Genomic DNA, 22,807 nt, shown 5'->3' on the forward strand with positions numbered 1-22,807 from the left:
AGATCAAGGACTTACTCCATGATTAATCTCACAAGTAGGTAGGTGTTTTGTTATACCGTAGGTCTATTATATACACATAAAGTAGGAGGTGTCCCTAGCAATCGTTTTATGATGGTAATAAAGTTCAGAAAATAATAAAAAGAATATTGTTTACTTTAGAAAATAATGTTTGTAGAGCCTGATAGAGCCCAAATAAACAGTCATTTTGTGTGTACTTGTGCAATGAAAATATAAAAATCATACTTCATTTTGTGCAGTTTGTGTTGGCTTTATCTTTTTAATTTCAATTCATTGTTTTGTTCATTTGAACAATGCAGTATGAAATTTCAAAGGTTTGTACATTTTCAGAATTCATATGAAAGTACAAATTCATCATGTGAAATCTTAGAAAATTGTACATATAATTAAAGAAGCATTTATTTTTTTTTACTTAGGCCTAAAGTAAAATTTCAGTTATTTTTTTTCTGTATTTCTTTATATTTGAGAGTTTAAAAAATCATCAAAGATGCAGAACGCAAATAATAAAGACAAGAAAACTTGATGCAATTTACTGTATGATAGTACACAAATAATATTAATGAGTTTTGTGTGGTATTGTAAGGTTATTCAAAGGTGAAATTTACAAGAAAATACTATCATTTGTTTTTAAATGTAATTTTATAATTTTCTACATACGTACATGTACATCAAATTTACTTGCACCATGGATCTACAGTACTAGTAGCTCAATGCTTGCACTTTGATATTGCACCTACAAGTGTTGCTGAAGTACCAGACGTTTAGTGCGCAATGATGGTAAACAATTTGTGTATGTTAAATCTCTGTTTTGCTCTAGATATTAAAGAACAAGATATCTAGAGTAGTGCAAAATCAATAGGTTGATTGCTGTTTACATGGTAAAGTTCAATTTCAAGATGATGGCTTAACAATTTTATAATGATTTGGAAATTTAGCATTGATTATTTGATTTGCAAATAGACATAGTTTAATGGTAAAGAAAAAGGACCACCTTGATCTTTTCACCTTGCTGTTTGAAAAATAGAAAATCTTTTGACCAATTTGTATCTGAACTGAATTAAAAATAGATAACATTTTGTGATAAGAAATCCACAACTTCAAAATTAAATGAGTGAATATATTGTTTCAAAACTTTAATATTCTTGTACATATTGATACAAATTGATGAGAATTAATTGTACAGGATATTATTCAATCTAAACTGATTCTATGGAGGAAGTAATTAATTAGAGATTTATCAATTAAATATTAAGTTAGAGTTAGGGCATGGGGGGGTCCAAATAATTGTCATTGTATGATTTTGTTGTCGTATAATTTTTTTATGTACATGTACATGTATATCTTTGTGTACTTAACATTCTTCGAAATCTTTCACAATATTTTTTTATCATACATTTGTAGCTTTTTTATTTTTTGCCAAATGCCAACAAAGCTATCTCTATTTATAAGTAATAAACTATGAGACACAGTAATGTGCAAATAAGGGAATTGTTAAAGGGATAGTCCAGGCTAGAGATATTTCATGACGATGTGCATATATATAAATTTGTTTTCACAAAATATTGATACATTCTAAAATTCAATAACTTTGTTATTTGTTATCCGATTTTGATGAAATTTTCAGTATTTTGCTCTGAATTTTACTCTATTTATTTATCTATAAATATTTTCAACCTGGACCATCCCTTTAAATGACATTCCTCACACACAATTTTTATATATTTTTTTCTCTCGCTAGTTTTTCCGTATGAAATAACTTTGTTTTTTCACTTTCATAGATAAAGAAAAAAACCAAAGAGCTCTTTGAATCACAATTGAGTTAAAGGTTGTTTTATTTGGTTCCATGCGAAGTTCAAGAGGCATTTTTTGTTCCATTAAAGTTGAAACTTCATGTTTTTATCAAGTATAAAAAGAAAAGTGAATGGATGATCATGACATTGAATAAAGCTCTCCTTTGTTTTGATTCATACCAAGACCTCAGAACACCAAAACTTTCCTATTTTCTTTAGAATAGTAACATATTGTTTTCTTCTTTCTTCTTTTCAGAGACCAAGAAGACGGATCATAGTTAGTTAGAATTATTTCAAAGCAACAACACTGACACAAAATCATGATGAAGAAGACAAAATTAGGTAAGTTTTAAATTTCTCAATCAGATCTATTTGTGAAAAAAGTGTTGTCTTTGGAAAGAGTAAGATATGTATAAAGATTCTTGAAGAAATGGATTTTGGCAAAATGTTACATTTGAATGAAAATCTGTTTATCATGTGGCAGAGTTGAAAATTAATCTACTGTGTACATCTGAGCTGAGGTATGATTTCTATGAATAAATTATCAGATTGTAGAATGTCAACAATGAAGAAGTTGTCTGAAGAAAAGTCCTGTATTTTACTTTTTTTCGTTTATGCTTTTTAAAATTAAACTTCAGGCTCTTGGCTTTACTGCAATTTCCTTGTATAAAGTTTAAAATGTGTCACCAGAATAAAGTGACAATCATTTTTTTTAATATTTCATTTTGTTGAAAGCATGAGGGATGGGGGCAGGGGGCGGGGGTTATCACATGGTACTGATTACTGAATTACTTTCAGATCCATGTAACAAAACTCTGAAAATGATGTACAATGCTCGAGAAGAATCTTTTTATATGCCTGTCCTAGATGGGACGTACAGTAGTATCGTATCACGCTCGGTGTGCGTCCGTCTGTCCGTTCACTTTTCCTTGTAAACGCGATAACTTCAGTTTGACTTAACCTAGGCTCATATAATTTGGTGCGTATGGTAAGAAATAACCCAGAGGCAGAGGGTTTGTTCGATACATGTATGATTATTGTCGTCATAGTCTGCAGAAGTTGATAGGAATCAGAGATAGAGTGAATAAAAAATATAATAAAAAGGAGAGGGGATAAGGACTTTAGGAGAAGGGAAATTCTGTGGAAAACAAAAACTTGGTCAGGATTTTATCTTCTTTCTGTTTAACATGGGCATGTAGGATTGGGATACTCTGTCAGATACTGGAAATTTCTTTTGATCCAGGTTATTTTTCCCTGACCTACTAGGAATCTGAGGAGGTCAATCAAAAGGTTAGACAACAGCCTCAGTTTTTATTGGCAATCTGGGAAATGGGAAAATTAGGATGACTTTGATGATGAGGTTGGGTTTACACCAAAAAGAATTGCGTTTCAAATCTGTATTAGATACTCTGAAATTCAAATATACTTATAAATGTTTGGTTTAATTGTTTGTAACATGTTTGTGTTGTAATATTGCTGTGCTTATGTACATGTATTTCTAAAAAAGTTGTAATATTTGAGAACGATGAATATTCTTGGCCGGCTGCTTTTTGTCTCGCCTACATAGCAGAGCGAGACTATACATGTAGGCGCCGCTTTTCCGGCGGCGGCGGCAGCGTCAAACATTAAAGCTTAACCTACATAACTTTTAAAGAATATGGACCTAGTCCATGAAACTTGGACATAAGGGTAAATGAGTATTACTGATCATCTTGCCTTGGTTTCAGGTTACATGACCAACGTCAAACGTCATTTAGGGTCAACCTAGACCATGTTGGGGGAATCAATTAATATAAAATCTTTTCCTAAGGTTAAGTTTTTGAAATGGCATCATAACTTAGAAAGTATGGACCTAGTTCATGAAACTTACACATAAGGGTGATGAAGTATTATCGAACATCCTGCCAAGTTTCAGGTCACATGACTATTAAAGGTTAAAGCTCATTTAGGGTCAATGAACTTTGGGCATGTTAGGGGTATTTGTTGAATTTCCATCGTAACTTTAATTTTTTTATGGAGCTAGTTAATAAAACTTGTACATAAGAGTAATAACGTATCACAGAACATCCTGTGTGAGTTTCAGGTCACATGACCAAGGTCAAAGGTCATTTAGAGTCAATGAACTTAGACCATGTTGGGGTAATCAATATCAAATCTTTAACCTAAGGTTAAGTTTTCGAAATGTCATAACTTAAAAAGTACATGGATCTAGTTCATTTAACTTAGTATAACTGAACATCTGGTCCAAGTTTCAAGTCATATAACCAAGGTCAAAGGTTATTTAGGGTCAATGAACTTTGGTCATGTTGGGGTATTTATTGAATTGGCATCATAACTTTCAAAGTTTATGGATCTAGTTCATGAATCATAGACATAAGGGTAATCAAGAATGAATCATTGTTTTGCACACATCTTAGGTCACATGATCATGATTAAAGGTCATTTTGGGTCAATGGACATAGTATTTTATTTTCATATGAATGTTTTCTTTTGTGAATAATTATTCAATAGCTTTTTCAAAGTTAGCACTGTTACTATTTTGAATCGTGTAATGCAGGTGAGACTGCCAGAGGCGTTCCACTTGTTTATGGTAATTGCCTACCTTTTGCGGTATAAACCAATTCATGATTCACTTGCATTACATTGTTGAACACCAATTAAATTCATTTTATTCCCTGTCTGATTAAAAAGACAAGCACAGATTCATTATGTAGACCTACATGTAAAGGGCTACAATGATAAAACATTAAAATGAAACATTCAGTTTGAAATGATAACTTGATGGGAATGGACAAAGGCCAAATGTACGTTATCTACTTTAAAAAAATTATTTGAATTTAAGTTAATATTTCATGTATAATTTATCTCAGTGCAACTTATTTGTATAATTTGAATATTTTACAGTAGAGGTACATAGTTTTATTTGAACTTTACAGTTATTATTTATTCAGATATGTTTTTTGAAATTGTATTTCATTTTATTTGTTTTTATTCTTTCTTTTATTTATTTATTTATTTATTTATTTTTTTTTTTGGGGGGGGGACTGTGGAGGTGGCCTATTTTTTTCAAGTCTGTCAAGCTAACATACATGTACATGTATAGATTAAAAGTGTTGCACACTTTTGTAGTGTACAGTATGTTCTACCTATTTGCAGACTATAACCCCGTTCTCATTACAGTCCTAAACTACATGTAATTTAGTAGAAACCAGTTTAGTGGAATAACAGTAATGGAAAGGCTCAAAGTGGTCTTGGAAGTGATCTTCCAAACCAGTGTGGAAACCACTTCGTGATATGGTTTTCAAGACCGCTTTGACTCAAGTGAGGACACCAAGTTCTTCAGGAAGCGATCCTCGCAGAATGTCTATGCTGCAGTCCCGGGGGGGGGGGGGGGGAGGCCTTCCATTGACGACTGGATACCATGTGTGACCATGGGGTATCGAAAAGCACCCAAAACAAGTACTTTCCATGTTCTGAAAATGCACCCCTTATTGCCGTGTGAAACCCTACCCTTAAAGGCCAAGTCCACCTCAGAAAAATGTTGATTTAAATCAATAGAGAAAAATCAGACAAGCACAATGCTGAAAATTTCATCAAAATCGGATGTAAAATAAGAAAGTTATGACATTTCAAAGTTTCGCTTATTTTTAACAAAATAGTTATGAACGAGCCAGTTACATCCAAATGAGAGAGTCGATGATGTCACTCACTCACTATTTCTTTTGTTTTTTATTGTTTGTATTATACAATATTTCAATTTTTACGAATTTGATGATTAGGACCTCCTTGCCTGAAGCACAAAATGTTAAAATAATGGAATTCCACGTCTTCAGGGAGGAATGAAACTTCATTTCACATGACAATGACGAGAAAATCAAAATATTTCATATAATAAAATACAAAAGAAATAGTGAGTGAGTGATGTCATCAGTTCCCTCATTTGCATACCGACCGAGATGTGCATATAACTGTTTTGTTAAATGAAGCGAAACTTTTAAATGTCACAACTTTCTTATTTTACATCCGATTTTGGTGAAATTTTCAGTGTTATGCTTGTTGAATTTTTCTCTTTTTATTCAAATCAAGTTTTTGTTGGGGTGGACTTGTCCTTTAACAAGTATTGGAAACAAAATGGTACGCTTGACAAGTATTCCCTGAATTGCCCCCCTAATCAAGTACAACAATAAACAATATCTGAATTGTTATGTCACGGACGTCGGCTTTTTTTTTACTTTCATCTAGTTTAGTACCACCCCACACAACTCGCTCAAATCGGACCCTAAACGCGTAGTGTTGGGGCAAAAAGTATTTTCGCCTTTTTATGCCCTTGCAAATTGGACCGTAAATACATAGTTTTCCGAGCTGGTTTCCTGAACCTGTCTCTAGTGTAAGGATGGTATTGAGAACAGGGTTTTGTGTGTATATTCTCTTTTCATGCCCTCTGAGCTGATATAGGTTCAGATTTCAGGAAGATACCATCTAGTGTGGAAGATCCATGTAGATACATAATGTTAACAGAACCTTCTTTTTCTCTCTCAAGTTGGTAGGCCTGAACACTCTCTCACTGCTTAAAGATTTATTACCCACAGATTTGCATTGTTTGGAGGATCATGTGGTCCAAGACAGAGTACACAAAAGGGGCGTCTTCATCAGAATAATGTTGGTGTCTACACTGCTATTTTTAGGGAGTTTTAGAATTGTACAGGTCTCAAAGTAGACGATTGGTTCAAGATGATGTCATTTTAAGGCATTGCGCAGACTCTATGAGCCTGTTCAGACCGGCAGTGGAAGGTACAACGTCGTTTCGGTCCGCCCAACAGCGAGCCACGGCGAGCCAAAACGGCGTGCCACTGGAGCACCTCTTGGGGGTGGTCCACGAGAGATAGCGCGCGCTAGATCGCGCTATCTCTGCCGGTGTGAACCCGAGCTACGATAGCACGCCGGAAGTCATCTACACGCGGGGAATTTTATACTCATTCTATTTTGGTGCGATCTGAATCTGAATCGGTACAACTCAACACTCCTAATTTTATGGAGTAAAACGCGTCGGAACATCGTGAAAATAGAAATATAGTAAGTAATGCGTCATGGCAACAGGACCTCTCAAAAAAGGGGGTGCTACGATAGACCGCGCTATCTCACTGCGGTGTGAATCCGGCGAATGCCAATGGGCGGACCGTGGATCGCGCTACGATAGCGCGATCCACGGTCCGCCCACGGTCCCCCCTTGCGGTGTGAACAGCCTCTATGTGCTTGTGAGCATGTCATGGCCCACTCGCTATTACGCTGTTTCATGTGCAAGTACACGTTGAGTGAAAGCTAAAATATTATTTCTGAAGTGAACACAGACAGACGACTACGTTGACTCTTAATCAGTGGACTGGTACCCAATACTTGTTCACTGCATTCAAAAACTCCTTTTATCTGGATCGTGTATTACATGTATGGTTCAGTATTTGTGCCATTCAGTGGAATAGATTAAAAATAGATATAAATGTCTATTATTATTATTATTATTATTATTATATTATTATTAAGATTAAAACATACAATCACGGAAAGTTGCCATTATTGTAACAACTTTTATACTATAGGAACACATTTCAGAACATTATGTATTTAGGTCAGCCATTTTATGGTAGGAAGAGTTTGGTGTGTATGTGAAAATAATAGTATCCTCTGAGAACCAGAGTAAAGGTGCCCTACAATGTACATGTATAGTAATGGTAACTTTCCATGATTTTTATGTTTTAATCTTAATAATAATAATAATAATAATAATAGACATTTATATCTATTTTAATACTGAACCAGTGGACTGATTAAAGTGATTGGTAAACATTGGTTTGACTTTTAAAAAATCTGTGCTAGAAGGTCACACTTGTCACCTGTGTCTGTGATATGTTACAAAAATGAAGCCCAGAAAAAATTGCGTTCGAAAATAATTATTTAGTGCTTCAAAAATTGAAATATAAAAGTGACCGAAAACACCATCTTAATTTCATCCCATACACTTATGTGTACTATTTAGGCGTCTATAAGACGCCTATTTACAAAATCGGGGTTCGCCTTGTAGTTTTAGCATTTCATTCTCAATAATGGTTGTTTTCAGGGTTTATTAGTTCTAATACATGCACTTGTACACATGTTTCATCTTGGTTTGAGAATTTTTTTAATCGGCTGCTCACAAAGTTAAACAATACCTTTAAGTGTCAACGTAGTCGTCTGTGTTCACTTCAGAAATAAATAATTTAGCTTTCACTCAACGTGTATTAATATGTAGACACAGGTGGACGAGCCACAATCTGGCCATTGCCTTTTTTAATATTCAATTTTCTGCTCTTAATGTCTTATTTATTTGTTTTAATTTCAGATTTTGGTGAGGCCCGGGAGGATCGTTTCATGCTTCCAGGAATAGATTTCAAATCTAAGATGATAGGAATAGAACCTGTAGGAGAGGCTAGGGGTGATAAGATGTGTATGGATGCTATGATAAAATTAAAGGTACAAATCTTGTCATGAATGTCATTGTGTGCAAGTCCTTGTTCCAGGTTCAGTTGAATCTGCATAATTTGACCTTTTCTTGAGTAATCGCCATATTAGAAGCAATTTTTCAGACCAGGGACCCTTTCCATAAAACTTGTTATAATAACAAATTTGCAATAACAGTTCAAAGCCAATCATTTGCTTTGATCAGCTGATACCAGAGTTGTTTATAGAACTCGAGTATTTCTTATTTGTTATTGACAAGTCTCAATCAAATAAGATCCAGTTTGTCAAATTAACAATCAAACAGATTTTATATGGTCCCAAAAGATATGATTTGATTGCACTCACCTGTATGTACTTGTGTGTGGTTAGAACATGTTAAAAGTTTAAGTACTATAATGTGATGAGTACACTGTCCTGGTCACAAACCGTGATAAATGGAGGGGATGGGCAACACTGAAAATATTACAAAATCATTTTTTTCAGTTTAGAAAACAACCTCACCTACTATGCGCCACATGCTGCTATTGGGAAATTCCACTCCAGTATTAGATTTATTTGAAATAGATTATTGTTTAATCTGAAGCAGTTTTGGATTTATTAAAAAATAATTAAAGATCACAACTGTATAGAATGATGTATATTTTCCCCTTTCTCTCCATTCCAGTACTTAGTGAAAACATCAGGAGAACATAAAGCAAGAATTATAATCAATGTTTCTATTGAAGGTATTAGAATTCTGGATGAGAAAACAAGGGTAAGAGCATATCAGTTGTTTCTATTCTACATTCATTTGTCTTATTTTGTGAAATTGATTTTTAATGTCCTATTTTTGTTGTAAAATTCCCTACCTTCATGATAATTGTATTAATGTCACAAATATTTTTATAGACCAATAATATTACCTTTTCTTTTTATATAGATTATATTTTTATCATAATGAGTTATTATTTCTAAAAGTTGATTATTTTTATATGGAGTTGTTATTTAGAGCAATTAGTTTAAATTTTTGACAGCTTTGTCATGCTTTATGATGACTTTTTCAAACCATTTTGATGATTTTTGATACTTCAATGTATTACATACACATTTTGGGTAGAGTCTATGTTTAGAGCCTAATTGATGTCACATATTTAGCTCCTCAAATTAGTAGCTAAAAGTCTGTTTTACTTTTTCTTCTGAAAGCAATTTTCTCGTGTATTTTTTCTATTCAATATTTTCAACCATCATCAGCGAAAATACAATTGAAAAAAAAGCAAAATATATATGTAATATATCACTCTTTAATGTCATCAATAATAAACACATATGATGGGTTATATGAGCTTATCAACAATATTCTAGATTTTTTATTGAAAGCAAATCATATGAAGCAGGTATTTGAAAAGAGATTTGCAATAAAGGCTCAGATAGTATTCTACAGGAAATATTTGTATCTAAATACATTGCATTGATGATTCTTTTTTATTTATATTTTAAGATTGTGTTGTTTTTACTTGATAATAGGAAGTACTACACCAACATGAAGTCCATAGAATATCCTTCATATCAAGAGATCCAACAGATCCCAGAGCATTTGGTTATGTCTATGGAGAGCAAGGAAATCACAAATTCTATGGAATCAAAACAGAAAAACAGGTAAACATTGTAATCCAATCCTTAGCTTTACTCTAAAGCTTCAGTGAATTCATTAACTGCATATAAATGTTTTACTTGTACTGTACACCTGTCAAGCACAAGGTACAATAAACTGCCGGTAGAAGACTGGAGCAGACCAGAAGAAGAAAAATCCAATGAGTATTTTAGTATAGTGCATTTTCCTTGCAATTAAAAAGCATTTCATATATTCCTCCAGATAGCCTACGTGAAGGCTATCAACAGTGATAACATTTCAAAAGACCAGTTAAGCAACCATCAAAGTTACTATTGGGAAACTGTCACGTGGGAAGTGACTTTTTTTTATTATTTATCTACTGCTGCTTGACGCCAAATAAGAAATACGTAAAACTGAGGTATACAGTTAGTAAAAGATTTAATCAAAGCTCTTAAATCATAATGTGGTTTCCTTTGATATCTTTTACAATGATTTACATGGAAATATACATGGATATAACAAAATATAACTTAACTTAAACAATAGTTGAATAGAGCCAACATCATCTGTTCTGGCTTGACATGCCCCACTCGGCCCTGGTGGTCGGTCCAGTTCCTGGCCTCCGCAGCTTGCGATGTCTCTTCCACTCGGCCTCGGCCTCCGCAGACAGTTGCCCCCTGATGAGTAGCCCTCAGATCAGAGATGTGGCTTCAACGAATTATTGGACGAGATCGAGCCCCCATCGATGACATGCATTTTGATCAATCATGTCGGTGGAGAACCGGTGGCAGCTGGGGTCGTTATCTCGTCACCGATGTAGTCCCTCAGTTCTAACTTCGACTGCCTAGAGTAACATCTGTAGTCTATTCTAGCTTAGGTGGTTCTCCCTGAATTACCAAAATTAACCTCCTAATATACCCTACCGTTACTAGGACTAACTGTAAGATTTCTAAAAAGTAATCCAAAGAATTTCGATAACAGATGAGTGCATAAACGACACATTCTTATTAATAAAAGACACTTCCTGTGTATCTATACATCTACACTCATCAATGCTAGATCACTTTAGGTTATTTACGACACCTGTATGAAAATACTTCTAATAAGAAATATTTCGAACACCTGTATAAAATATGACATAAACCTGGTACACTTGTACTCTAAAGGGGGGGGGGTATCAAGCGTTTCCAATGCTTGCTTTCAAAGTATTCAAAACATATCAACATGCTTGGACCAAATAACTATTTTAAACACATGTTTAAAATCTGTAATTAAATTTCTATCCTGACAATATCCCCCACCTTAAGATAAAATTAAGGGAACCTGAATTATATCCATTAAAGAAATTTATAACAGAGTCTCCTTTAACAAGGTATTACTCAAATCTCTATCATAATGAAAAAGTTAACTATCCATATTATTACGAATAGTTTATTATCTATATTCAGTGATACATATAAAGATATATAAACATCCAAATATACATGTCAAGAGCTTATTCCAAATAAGCCATCTGTATTAAAGTTTTAAAACATATCGTCTTTTAAAGATAACAGTCCAAATGTCAATGTGTTTTGCAAAAGCTGTTTTGAATTAATTTCTACAATCAATTTAAAACTTGTTTAAGATAAAATAAAGAGAATTATCAAATTCAGTAAACTTCTTTTGATTTTTTTTTTTTTTATAAAGTACAGTGCTTAAAAACTGCATGCTTTTAAACCAAAATCATTAAACTGTCTTAAAATTGTATTTTCTTAACAAAGTGAAATGATTTTTATATTGTGGTTTAAAATTCTACATCACAGAAATTTTACATCTTTTACCACTTTTAAACATTGCTTTGCTAAATCAAAATCAGTCTTTTTCCAAAATAAGTAAATCACTTTTTTTTTTTAGATTTGAAAATTCAAAATGACATTTCATATATAAAAACAAGATGTCTCATATCTGAGACAATATCTTTGACACAGGTATGTATATATATGACATGCAAGATACGAGTTTTACTTTTCATTCAAATCCTGACTAGTTAAAGTACAATTTTTTTTTAATGTAATGTTACAATTCAGTGTATAATTTAGAACACTTCTGAATCTACAAGAAAGCAGCGTATAATTTCGCAAACTGTCAATTCAAATTTTAACTTTATATTCAACATTATTTCGATGAATGAATGAGACGTATTTCCTTTTTTAAGTGATTTATATATAGTCGAAACATTTCACAATTGAATAGTGTCATTAAAATGACTGAGTTTTTCCTTTTAGAGCAATTAACAAATGGCTCATTATTTCAATTTTACAAAATAAACAAGATTCTTTTTTCTTAAAACTACAATTACAATCTTAAATCAACTTAACTAAAATCTATCGGCCCTAAACTAACCTATACTATGTATAACTAAGCCCTACCACACACAGTTTCCTAAACCTAAAAATTACAGAATACTGAAGAGCCTGTTGAAGCGTGAACGTTGTGTGCTGGTTCCAGGGTTCCTGAAAGAAATGAGAAAACCTTCATGAAGTATCTGTCATGTGTATACTAAACATATTGAAGTGATTATTATTTTTTTTTTATATACCATCATAAATGAAATAAATGATTTTGGGTAAAAATCAATATTTACAGTAATCTCTTCATTAAATTAACAGCTTTGTTTTCTATTTTGAGACCAAGCGAAACTTAAAACATTGTAGGCACAAAAACTGTCTTACAATTCGCTTGTTTATTTCAAGGTGGATATTTATCCGACTCTGACGTTTCTTTGGTGCACAATCGTTTCAAAACAGACTTCACAACGTTGCAACGCTTGAGCAACCAGTTACATAATTTCGCAGGATAGTACCGAGAACTGCTGGTCAGTCGCTTGACTGGCAACAAATTAGATGCTTCAAACATCAGATCCGAAACGACTCGAGTACCTAAGTTCGACATGACCGAGGGAATATCGACTCTCTTACAAACATGAGTCTCCACCACATCAGTTTTCCGAGATATTACACATGACCTACAGAAATGTGCGACATCTTCTGACATCCCAGGCCAGAAGAACTGCGCCTTGGTCTTAGACAGGGTATCATTGATACCTAAATGTCCATTTAGTAATGACTCATGCGCAACTTGCATTATCTCTTCTCTTCGAGACTGGGGAACTACAAGGAATTTAGGACCTATACCTCGATCATTTCCATCCTTTTTCTGTCGGAACAGAAGCTCACGTTCACACAAATACTTGTACTGTGAATTGTTAAGCATATCAATTCTCTGCCATAGAGGGCCTAACGTTACGTCATCTTTTTGTTCTGTCAAAAACTCATTGGATTCTATGTTAACTAAAGGGTCAACCAAAGTCAAGCCTTTAATGGGCTTAGAGTCTCTCAATTTTTGCGAACGAGTCTGAACCGCCTGCAATTCAACATCAACTTCCTCCGAAATCACGCCTTCAGCGTCAGACTTCAAGTCACTTGAACACTCCCTATCTATTCCTTCCTTTTGTTCTACCACATCAACGACCTCAACATCATTCTTCGGGACCCAATGTAAATTGGGGTCACTCGCTTTACGAGCCCCTTTTACATTACCAATAACTAGATCATACAAACAATCGGGCAGACACACAGCCACAATCTCTCCTTCGAAATACGGCGAATCTACAACTATCTTAGCCAATGGAAAACGCCTGATTGTAGTATCTATTAACCTGACTGCTCGATATTGACCTATAAACTGATCTTTCCTAACCAATGCCTCTTTCACTACACAGGCAGTGCAACCTGTATCACGCAACACTGACACGGGAACATTCCCAGGCATCAATCTCCCAGATACGACAAACAAATCATCGCCCATTGAATCGATATCATCAGCTATTCCAATTTTTTCAATAGCTTCGTCCCTATTATCGAAATCATCGACCACGGACTCAACAGACATACAACATGCCGTCATGTCTACAACTTCAGACTCTATTTCATTTACCTGAGGACACCCCTCACCAATGTCTAACTTAGGGCCTCCTCCCCCTACAAACAGCATACCTTGAGCCGCCGCAGGCCTGGACAACATGGGACACTCCCTCTTTATGTGATTAGGATTCCCACACATGTAGCACCCTCTCGTTTGATAAGGCCTATTACCTTCAATCTTCCTGAATCTAGTCTGAACTTCACCAGATTTCTGAATGCCTGTAGTTTTTCTTAATGGGCTTGACGGAGGGCTCTTTCTACCAAACTTCGGCTCTGATCGGAACTTTTCGGGTTTCTGCCCACTAGAGAACACATGAGGCCCATGCGCACTAACATAAACTTCCGCACAATTAACGGCTTCATCAAAATTCATGCATTTTCGTTCCCTAATGAACCTAGCAACCTCTTTTGGACAATCAGTCAAAAATTGCTCTCGCAACATCAGATCCTCAAGAGCCCCTCTACTACTATCTATCTTAGCCGCCTCTACCCACTTATCAAAATGAGCCTTCATTCTAGTAGCAAACTGTTTGGGACGTTCAGAGTTTAACGGCCTACTTGATCTGAAATTTCGCCTATACCCTTCCTCAGTGAGATGATAGTATTGCATCAGCTCATCTTTTACCGCGGTATATTTCTGGCGATCATCTACATTCATCCTATTCACTACATCTAAAGCTTTCCCTGTTAGATTAGAGATTAGATATATTACCCATAAGTCATCAGAAACTTTTTGGCTTTTCATTAACATCTCAAATTTGGTTATGTAAGCATCGAACTTATCGTGGGCATCGTCAAAACGACCTACTTCAAGCTTTATCCCACCTAACTGAGGTACATTATTCACCTCTTCCTTACGCATATGCGCTAACTTCAGTTCATGCTCACGTTCCTTTTCTCGTTCACGCTCACGTTCGTAAGCTTCCTTTTCTTGAGCTTTGAGCTCCTTTTCCCGAGCTTCACGCTCAGCCTTAATTTCTTTCTCACGTTCTATCGCCTGGCAACGCTCAGACACAAACCTACTCAACTCGCCACCACTAAGGCCCATTTCCCTACCTAACGTGGAAAATTCTTTCATTTGTTCAATGCTAGCCATAGCGACTATTAACAATAGATTCCAACAAATTCAAATATCCTAACAGGCTTTAACCATCCGCATAAACAAAGCAAAAGCTTTAACACCTGGCAACAAATGCCAAACCCCTAGTGCCTTTTATCAAGCACACTAGAATGTATCTCCCAATGAGCATACAATTTAACCATGCGGAACCACACCAATCCACTTCACACAAGAGGATTCAAAGCCTAGTCAAATTCAACACTGGAATCTATTCAAGCACGTAAACTTGAACATTCAATGCTTGCTACCATGCCAACGAGTTACCCGTAAGAATAGACAGTAATTATGTGAATTAAGAACAAACGGTTCTTCCCGACATATCCTTTATCCTAACGACCAACAGCCCACTATATACCATAGAATTAAAACAGGGTCTGCTTTCCCTAAATGCTGTTTACCCGGCCGAAAAAGGTATGAAATATATTTTCCTAGCGAAAATTTCCCACAATAATTCACTGTACTATCCAAATGTAAATTCAAGCATAGCAAGTATGATTATAGTACCAAGGCTTCAATGCACACCTTGGGGAGAAATACTTTAAGAGCTATTACCAATAGACCATCATTAAAGTATCCATTCGGAAAGATGACCACAGATTTATTTCTTTCCTAAATAATTTTGAATTATTTCAAGCAGCAGTATCTCGGTGGGACCTCCAAATTGTCACGTGGGAAGTGACTTTTTTTTATTATTTATCTACTGCTGCTTGACGCCAAATAAGAAATACGTAAAACTGAGGTATACAGTTAGTAAAAGATTTAATCAAAGCTCTTAAATCATAATGTGGTTTCCTTTGATATCTTTTACAATGATTTACATGGAAATATACATGGATATAACAAAATATAACTTAACTTAAACAATAGTTGAATAGAGCCAACATCATCTGTTCTGGCTTGACATGCCCCACTCGGCCCTGGTGGTCGGTCCAGTTCCTGGCCTCCGCAGCTTGCGATGTCTCTTCCACTCGGCCTCGGCCTCCGCAGACAGTTGCCCCCTGATGAGTAGCCCTCAGATCAGAGATGTGGCTTCAACGAATTATTGGACGAGATCGAGCCCCCATCGATGACATGCATTTTGATCAATCATGTCGGTGGAGAACCGGTGGCAGCTGGGGTCGTTATCTCGTCACCGATGTAGTCCCTCAGTTCTAACTTCGACTGCCTAGAGTAACATCTGTAGTCTATTCTAGCTTAGGTGGTTCTCCCTGAATTACCAAAATTAACCTCCTAATATACATGTACCCTACCGTTACTAGGACTAACTGTAAGATTTCTAAAAAGTAATCCAAAGAATTTCGATAACAGATGAGTGCATAAACGACACATTCTTATTAATAAAAGACACTTCCTGTGTATCTATACATCTACACTCATCAATGCTAGATCACTTTAGGTTATTTACGACACCTGTATGAAAATACTTCTAATAAGAAATATTTCGAACACCTGTATAAAATATGACATAAACCTGGTACACTTGTACTCTAAAGGGGGGGGGGTATCAAGCGTTTCCAATGCTTGCTTTCAAAGTATTCAAAACATATCAACATGCTTGGACCAAATAACTATTTTAAACACATGTTTAAAATCTGTAATTAAATTTCTATCCTGACAGAAACAAAACCTTGGACCTCAAAGCTGATGGAAATTTGAGTTCTTTTTAATTCAATTAATGAAGCCATTGTGCTGTGTACAAGGGTAGACTTCTAAACCACCAGAATCCTTGTTGATTGATTCATTTCATTTGATAGCATTTATTCCATTCATCGTAAAACATACAGAACAAAACAAGGTACATGTACATTCAAAGTTAACATACATTACATGGGAAAATCGTAAAATAATGCAATGATAGAACATTTGAAATAAAGAGTTCATATGAATGAATGAGGAGGCAACTAGAAAGGCAAAGCCTGATGAGTGCTGACACCTTTACAAAAACTAGAAACTGTAATAAATACTGTATACCAGATAAACATTTAGTGTAAAAGGGGAAATACAAATTTTAACATAATGACAAAATATATATATATATTAACGATAATTACTACAAAAACAAGAGGAAAAAGAAACCTGATCAAACATCATTACAATATTTTCTGAGAAGTTGGGTTTTATTTCTCATTTTAACACATGATGGACTAGATTTGACAGAAAATGGTAGTATGTTCCAGATAATTAAACCTTTGTAAAAAATACATTTTTTTGTGAAAGAGGTGCGTATTTGGGTAGGTAGATCATCGCGTATTATGAGAATGAACATCGGCATTATAACAAAAATATTTATGAGACATTCTTTGGTACATTGCTTTTGTAACATGAATACATAAAAATTGCAATTTCATAATCAGAAAAATCATACATGTACATTCAACAAATTTAACTGACTAAAGAGTGGCTTGGTATGGGCAAGAAAATTGTCATGTGTAATGATTCTTACTGCTCTCTTTTGTAGCCGGTATAAAGGTTGCATTGAATATGAAGTACAGGAACTCCAGGCAATGTTGCAGTATAAAAAATATGGTGAAATAATAAAATTATATATCATGTTAAGAATCTTTTTGGGAAAGAACTTTAACTTGTTAAGGATACCTATTCTTTTCAAAATTTTCATGCAGATGATATCAATGTGTTCATTAAATGATAAATTTGAAAGAAGTACATCTATTAATAATGTTATCATTCATAGAAACAACCTAATTATTATAATCAATGAACTCATTTGAAAAAATGATGTGATGAGTTTTATTTATGTTTAAAACCAATCTATCGGAGATCAGCCATGAATTTATGTTATTGATTTCGTTATTAAAAAATTTAAGAATCAAATTTGCGATATTATGATCACTCACGAACACACTGGTGTCATCTGCAAATAATATATATTGTAGTATGCGAGATGTGTTACAAATGTCATTCATATTTAAATTAAAAACAAAAGTGGGCCAATTAATTTATTATTCAAAGGAGAAGATTCCCCTGACAAAAGAGGTTTATTGTAAAAATAGCAGACATAATGAAAAATATTTGTGATGATTTGAGGGAAGTCCATCGGAGATTGAAACAGAATTTTTCAAAAGTTAAAGGACTTTCATTTTGTCTCACCTGCATAGCAGAGTGAGACTATAGGCGCCGCTTTTCCGACGGCGGCGGCGACAGCGGCGGCGTCAACACCAAATCTTAACCTGAGGTTAAGTTTTTGAAATGACAGCATAACTTAGAAAGTATATGGACCTAGTTCATGAAACTTGGCCATAAGGTTAATCAAGTATTACTGAACATCCTGCCTGAGTTTCATGTCACATGACCAAGGTCAAAGGTCATTTAGGGTCAATGAACTTAGACCATGTTGGGGGAATCAACATCAAAATCTTAACCTAAGGTTAAGTTTTTGAAATGTCATCATAACTTAGAAAATATATGGACCTAGTTCATGAAACTTATACATAAGGTTAATCAAGTATCACTGAACATCCTGCATGAGTTTCACGTCACATGACCAAGGTCAAAGGTCATTTAGGGTCAATGAACTTTGGCCGAATTGGGGGTATCTGTTGAATTACCATCATAACTTTGAAATTTTATGGATCTGATTCATGAAACTTGGACATAATAGTAATCAAGTATTACTGAACATCCTGTGCAAGTTTCAGGTCACATGATCAAGGTCAAAGGTCATTTAGGGTCAATGAACTTTGGCCAAATTGGGGTATTTGTTGAATTACAGCCATAAATTTGAAAGTGTGTTGGTCAAGTTCATAAAACTTGGACATAAGAGTAATCAAGTATCACTGAACATCCTGTGCGAGTTTCAGGTCACATGATCAAGGTCAAAGGTCATGTAAGGTCAAAGAACTTTGGCCACGTTGGGGGTATTTGTTGAATTGCCATCATATCTCTATAATTTGGTCTAGTTCATAAAACGTGGAAATCCGAGTAACCAAGTATCACTGAACATCTCGTGCAAGTTATAGTAGTTTTCAAAATCAGCACTGCTGCTATATTGAATCGCGTGATGCAGGTGAGACGGCCAGAGGCATTTCACTTGTTTTTATATGTGACATCATGTGCACACAGATTCCTGAAATATCATGGAGTAAGAAATCAATGAAATGTCATTTTCTAAAAAGAATAATAAAGCTAGTTTTTTTTTTGTTCCTTGAGAATATCAACAGACAATTCATGTCATCATAAACCATTAAGAAATTAAAATATATGCATTTTATATTATATAACATATGGCAAAGCTGCTCGTATATGTCATCACAAAGCAAAACTTCATATTGTAATAACTTTCTGAGACTTTAATGGATTTTCCTCAAACTTTCACCAATATTTTTTTTATTATCATTTTTTTCTTGGTATTCTTACGACAAACTTCCCCTTTAATTGAAAATTAATGATAAGATAATGTGTGCAATGCTATTTCAGTTATTCAGACCCTGGACCAGACAACATTTTTTCCCCCAAGTTGAATTTGATTTGTAAAATACACTTTGCAAATGATGAATTGTGTGTTCTTGTTATTAAAGTTGTATCAATGTTGCAAATCTCTCTTTTTCATTCTTGCAAGACGATCCCATACTGACCATTCTGACCAATATTGATCTTTAACCTTACGGGATGAATATTCTCTTTAAAGTGGTCTTCACTTCTTGACCTTACAGTACATGTATTTACCTTTTAACTTTATAGGCTAATGCTGACCCTCATTTCTTTTTGAAGTGATCATCACATATGATTCTTCCTCCTTGACCCTATAGGCTGATGCTCTTGTACTGACTCTCAAAGACCTCTTTGAAGTGGTCCTGGATCTGAAGAAACAACAGATTGCACAACAAAAAAAAGCAGAACAACTCACATCATCATCACCACCTACAGAAGATAATAATTCTGAGCCTAAGCAGGTCGTCTCATTCAAGGTTTGAATTCATCTTTAAAATATCGTTCAGTTGACCCCCTCTTCCCTGAGTGACAAAAGTTGATTATCCCTGAATTAAAAAGTCAAAAGAATATGGAATCAGAAGTTTTATGTATTGGTGTTTTTGTTTTGTTTTACGTTTCTTTTTTATTTTCATTTTCCATTTATAATTCTGAGAAATAATGAAATAATATACAACATTCTGCTATGAGTGTATTGGGTCTGATTAACGCATGCGATGCGCAGTGAAGTGGCTTCAGACAATTCTGAAGTTATCAAGAGTTGATTTGAAGTGATGCGAACGAGAACCTCACGTTTTAAATGAATAGATGGTGATTTCTAGGTGTTTACATGATCACAATCAGTACTCAGTTGTAGGTAATCATGGACATTGATACTATCACCCTGTTCAGACCCGGGACATCCCCCGGAAAATCGACAGTCTGGACGGTCTGGAGGATCGTCTCCCGGTTCTATCCCCCGGGTTTTTCGAAGGAAGAGCGACCTTGGCTCGTAATCCGAGATCGCGCACCTGTTTTAATCATAAGTGCGCATGCGCGAAATGTGGTGTCAACAGAACTGCTTCCGCTCAGGTCGATCATGATTGACTGTAATTGCATTTCCCGTGTTATCATGTGCGGGCGCGCCTTACGTAACCATGCCGATGACCTAGCCCACTCATCCCCCGGTGCCAATTACATGTGACCTATTGCACTCAAGTGATAACATTTTGCCACAAATAGTGGGATTGCTTTAATAGATTGTTCAATATCCATGCTGAAAGCAAATATCAATAGATGATGTTTTCTTATACGGTGGCATCTTACAATGTATATTGCATCAATAATTTTAGGCTAAATGTAGCATCAGATACATGTATGTCAATTGTATATTAGCAACATTAATTTGCAATTGATTGCAAATATTTTCTTGTAACACCCTTTTCATGATACATAATCACTCCACATTTTGCATGGTTTTGCTAAGAGCTGATGCATGGATAGAAGTAGGAAGAATTTCTTGGCAAACTTTGCTTTTAGTTATGTTAATGCCAGGGTTATCAGAACAGTAAAGCTTTTATCATCATAAGTCAAGGCTTAGAAAGATCTAAATAGTTTTAAACTTTCTGTGCATTTTAAACTTTCTTTATGCATTTACTAGAAAAAAGGTCATTCCTGCATCTACATGTAAATACTAACCACTTCATATCATCTTTTATTTTTTACCATTAAATACATACATCCCTTTGATATCACTTTACACTGAAGTGTTTGGACTTAAGATTCTATTTATGCAAAGCGCTATGGGAATTGAAACAAGTCATGCCCTAAAATCCCAATTTCATAACAACATGCGTTCAGTACAGGTTTATTCACATAGGGGTAACAGAGCTCCTGCTTATAGATTAGATAACATGTGTATTTGTAAAAATCTGAGGAGTCTTAAGTCAATAGAAAGATTGTAAACAATCCTTGTAGATGGTTGTGATTAAGAATGCTAATCTTTGGACTTTGACTTTGGTTTTGAAAAGCTTGCTGATTTTTAGAGATTAATATCAAGTTGTTGTGAGTGATATCAAGCATTCCTAGTGGATTTATGAACTACATGTACAGTCTTAAAATGTGCAAACTTCTAATGTATTGTGTAGTTATGAAACAGGATAACAGGCTGAAGTGTACAAGGATTAGATTCGCACATTTTGTTATTTTTAATGAGAATAAATAGGTTGGTACTGCATCGGTTGCAGTTGCAATAATGAAAAGACAAAGTAATTAAAGAGAAATTCCAGTAGTTGCATAAACACTGATTTCATGAGAAAGTCTGTAAAACCAGGCTTAATTTTCAGTATATCATCGAGGATCTAGATCTGGTACAGTTACATAAACTGAACTTTGTGAAATCTTGAAATCTACGCTGAAAATGTTCAGACTGAACTTCCCCAACACAGATAAGCGCACGTGGGACAGTGTATAATTATTGCTTTGAGCGTCGGCCCGACGCTCTACCCGAATCCTGTGCTTATTTGCTGATTTCTCAGCAATTACACAATTTCTTCCAGAATCCTTTGGCACACGCGTTTTATTTATACAAACAGACACTTTGGTGGTCATTTCATTGGATTCTGTACGAACTCATTTTGATATCATTACCAAAACTAGCATTTACCTTTAAGACAACCATGTGTGAAACAAAATAAATAAATTTTTCACCAATAGAACTTCATCAGGAAGTGATGAATTCTATGAAATCATAATAGTAAGGCAGTGCACAATGCGTGGCAATTAAAGATTTAGACATTAAAAGTAAAGTGTGAAGCACAGTGGGGGCATCGTCGTGTAGTGGTTATGACTCTCGTCTTTCAATCTGAGGGACGTGGGTTCGATCCCAGTCAAGAATTTTACCCAATTGTGCTGCACTCAACCCAGGTGAGGTGAATTGGTACCCGGTAGAAGAAATTCTTTTAATGCTTGAGCGTCTATATGGGGAGCACAGCTAAAGCCAGAGGTGATATGATAATAATAGTGCTACTATTAATAATAGCAGCGCTTTGTATCCTCAGGTAAAAAGTGCTTTATGAAACCAGCTATTATTATTATTAAAGGAGAATGAAACTCTTGGAGCAAGTTAGCTTTTGTGAAAGCAGAAAAATTAAAGAATAAGATCAACAAAAGTTTGAGTAAAATAGGACTAGCAATAGAAGAGTTATGAGCATTTGAATGTCGAGATCACTAATGCTATGGAGATCCTCCCATTGGCAATGCGACCAAGATCTATGATGTCACAGATGAACAACTCTCCCCTTTTGGACACTGAAAATATACCCCAAAACATCTATTTTTGCTCATTCTAATCATATGACAAACGATTCATCAATGATATAATGTTGTGAAACCTCTGTACTTGTCC

At 34.9% G+C, this 22,807-nt stretch overlaps 1 protein-coding gene across 1 annotated transcript; it reads left to right on the forward strand.

Annotated features, from left to right (window-relative positions):
- The first annotated feature begins 2,064 nt into the window (after positions 1–2,064).
- On the forward strand, positions 2,065–22,542 carry LOC129271379 (disabled homolog 2-like). The gene is made up of 5 exons (XM_064106529.1): positions 2,065–2,150; positions 8,182–8,312; positions 8,965–9,054; positions 9,804–9,935; positions 19,743–22,542. Exons 1-5 carry the CDS (start codon positions 2,129–2,131, stop codon positions 19,905–19,907), a joined length of 540 nt encoding a protein of 179 aa, XP_063962599.1. The 5' UTR covers positions 2,065–2,128; the 3' UTR covers positions 19,908–22,542.
- The last annotated feature ends 265 nt before the right edge of the window (positions 22,543–22,807 follow it).

The sequence above is a fragment of the Lytechinus pictus genome, chromosome 11, assembly GCF_037042905.1.
Source record: "Lytechinus pictus isolate F3 Inbred chromosome 11, Lp3.0, whole genome shotgun sequence".
Taxonomy (NCBI): Eukaryota; Metazoa; Echinodermata; class Echinoidea; order Temnopleuroida; family Toxopneustidae; genus Lytechinus; species Lytechinus pictus.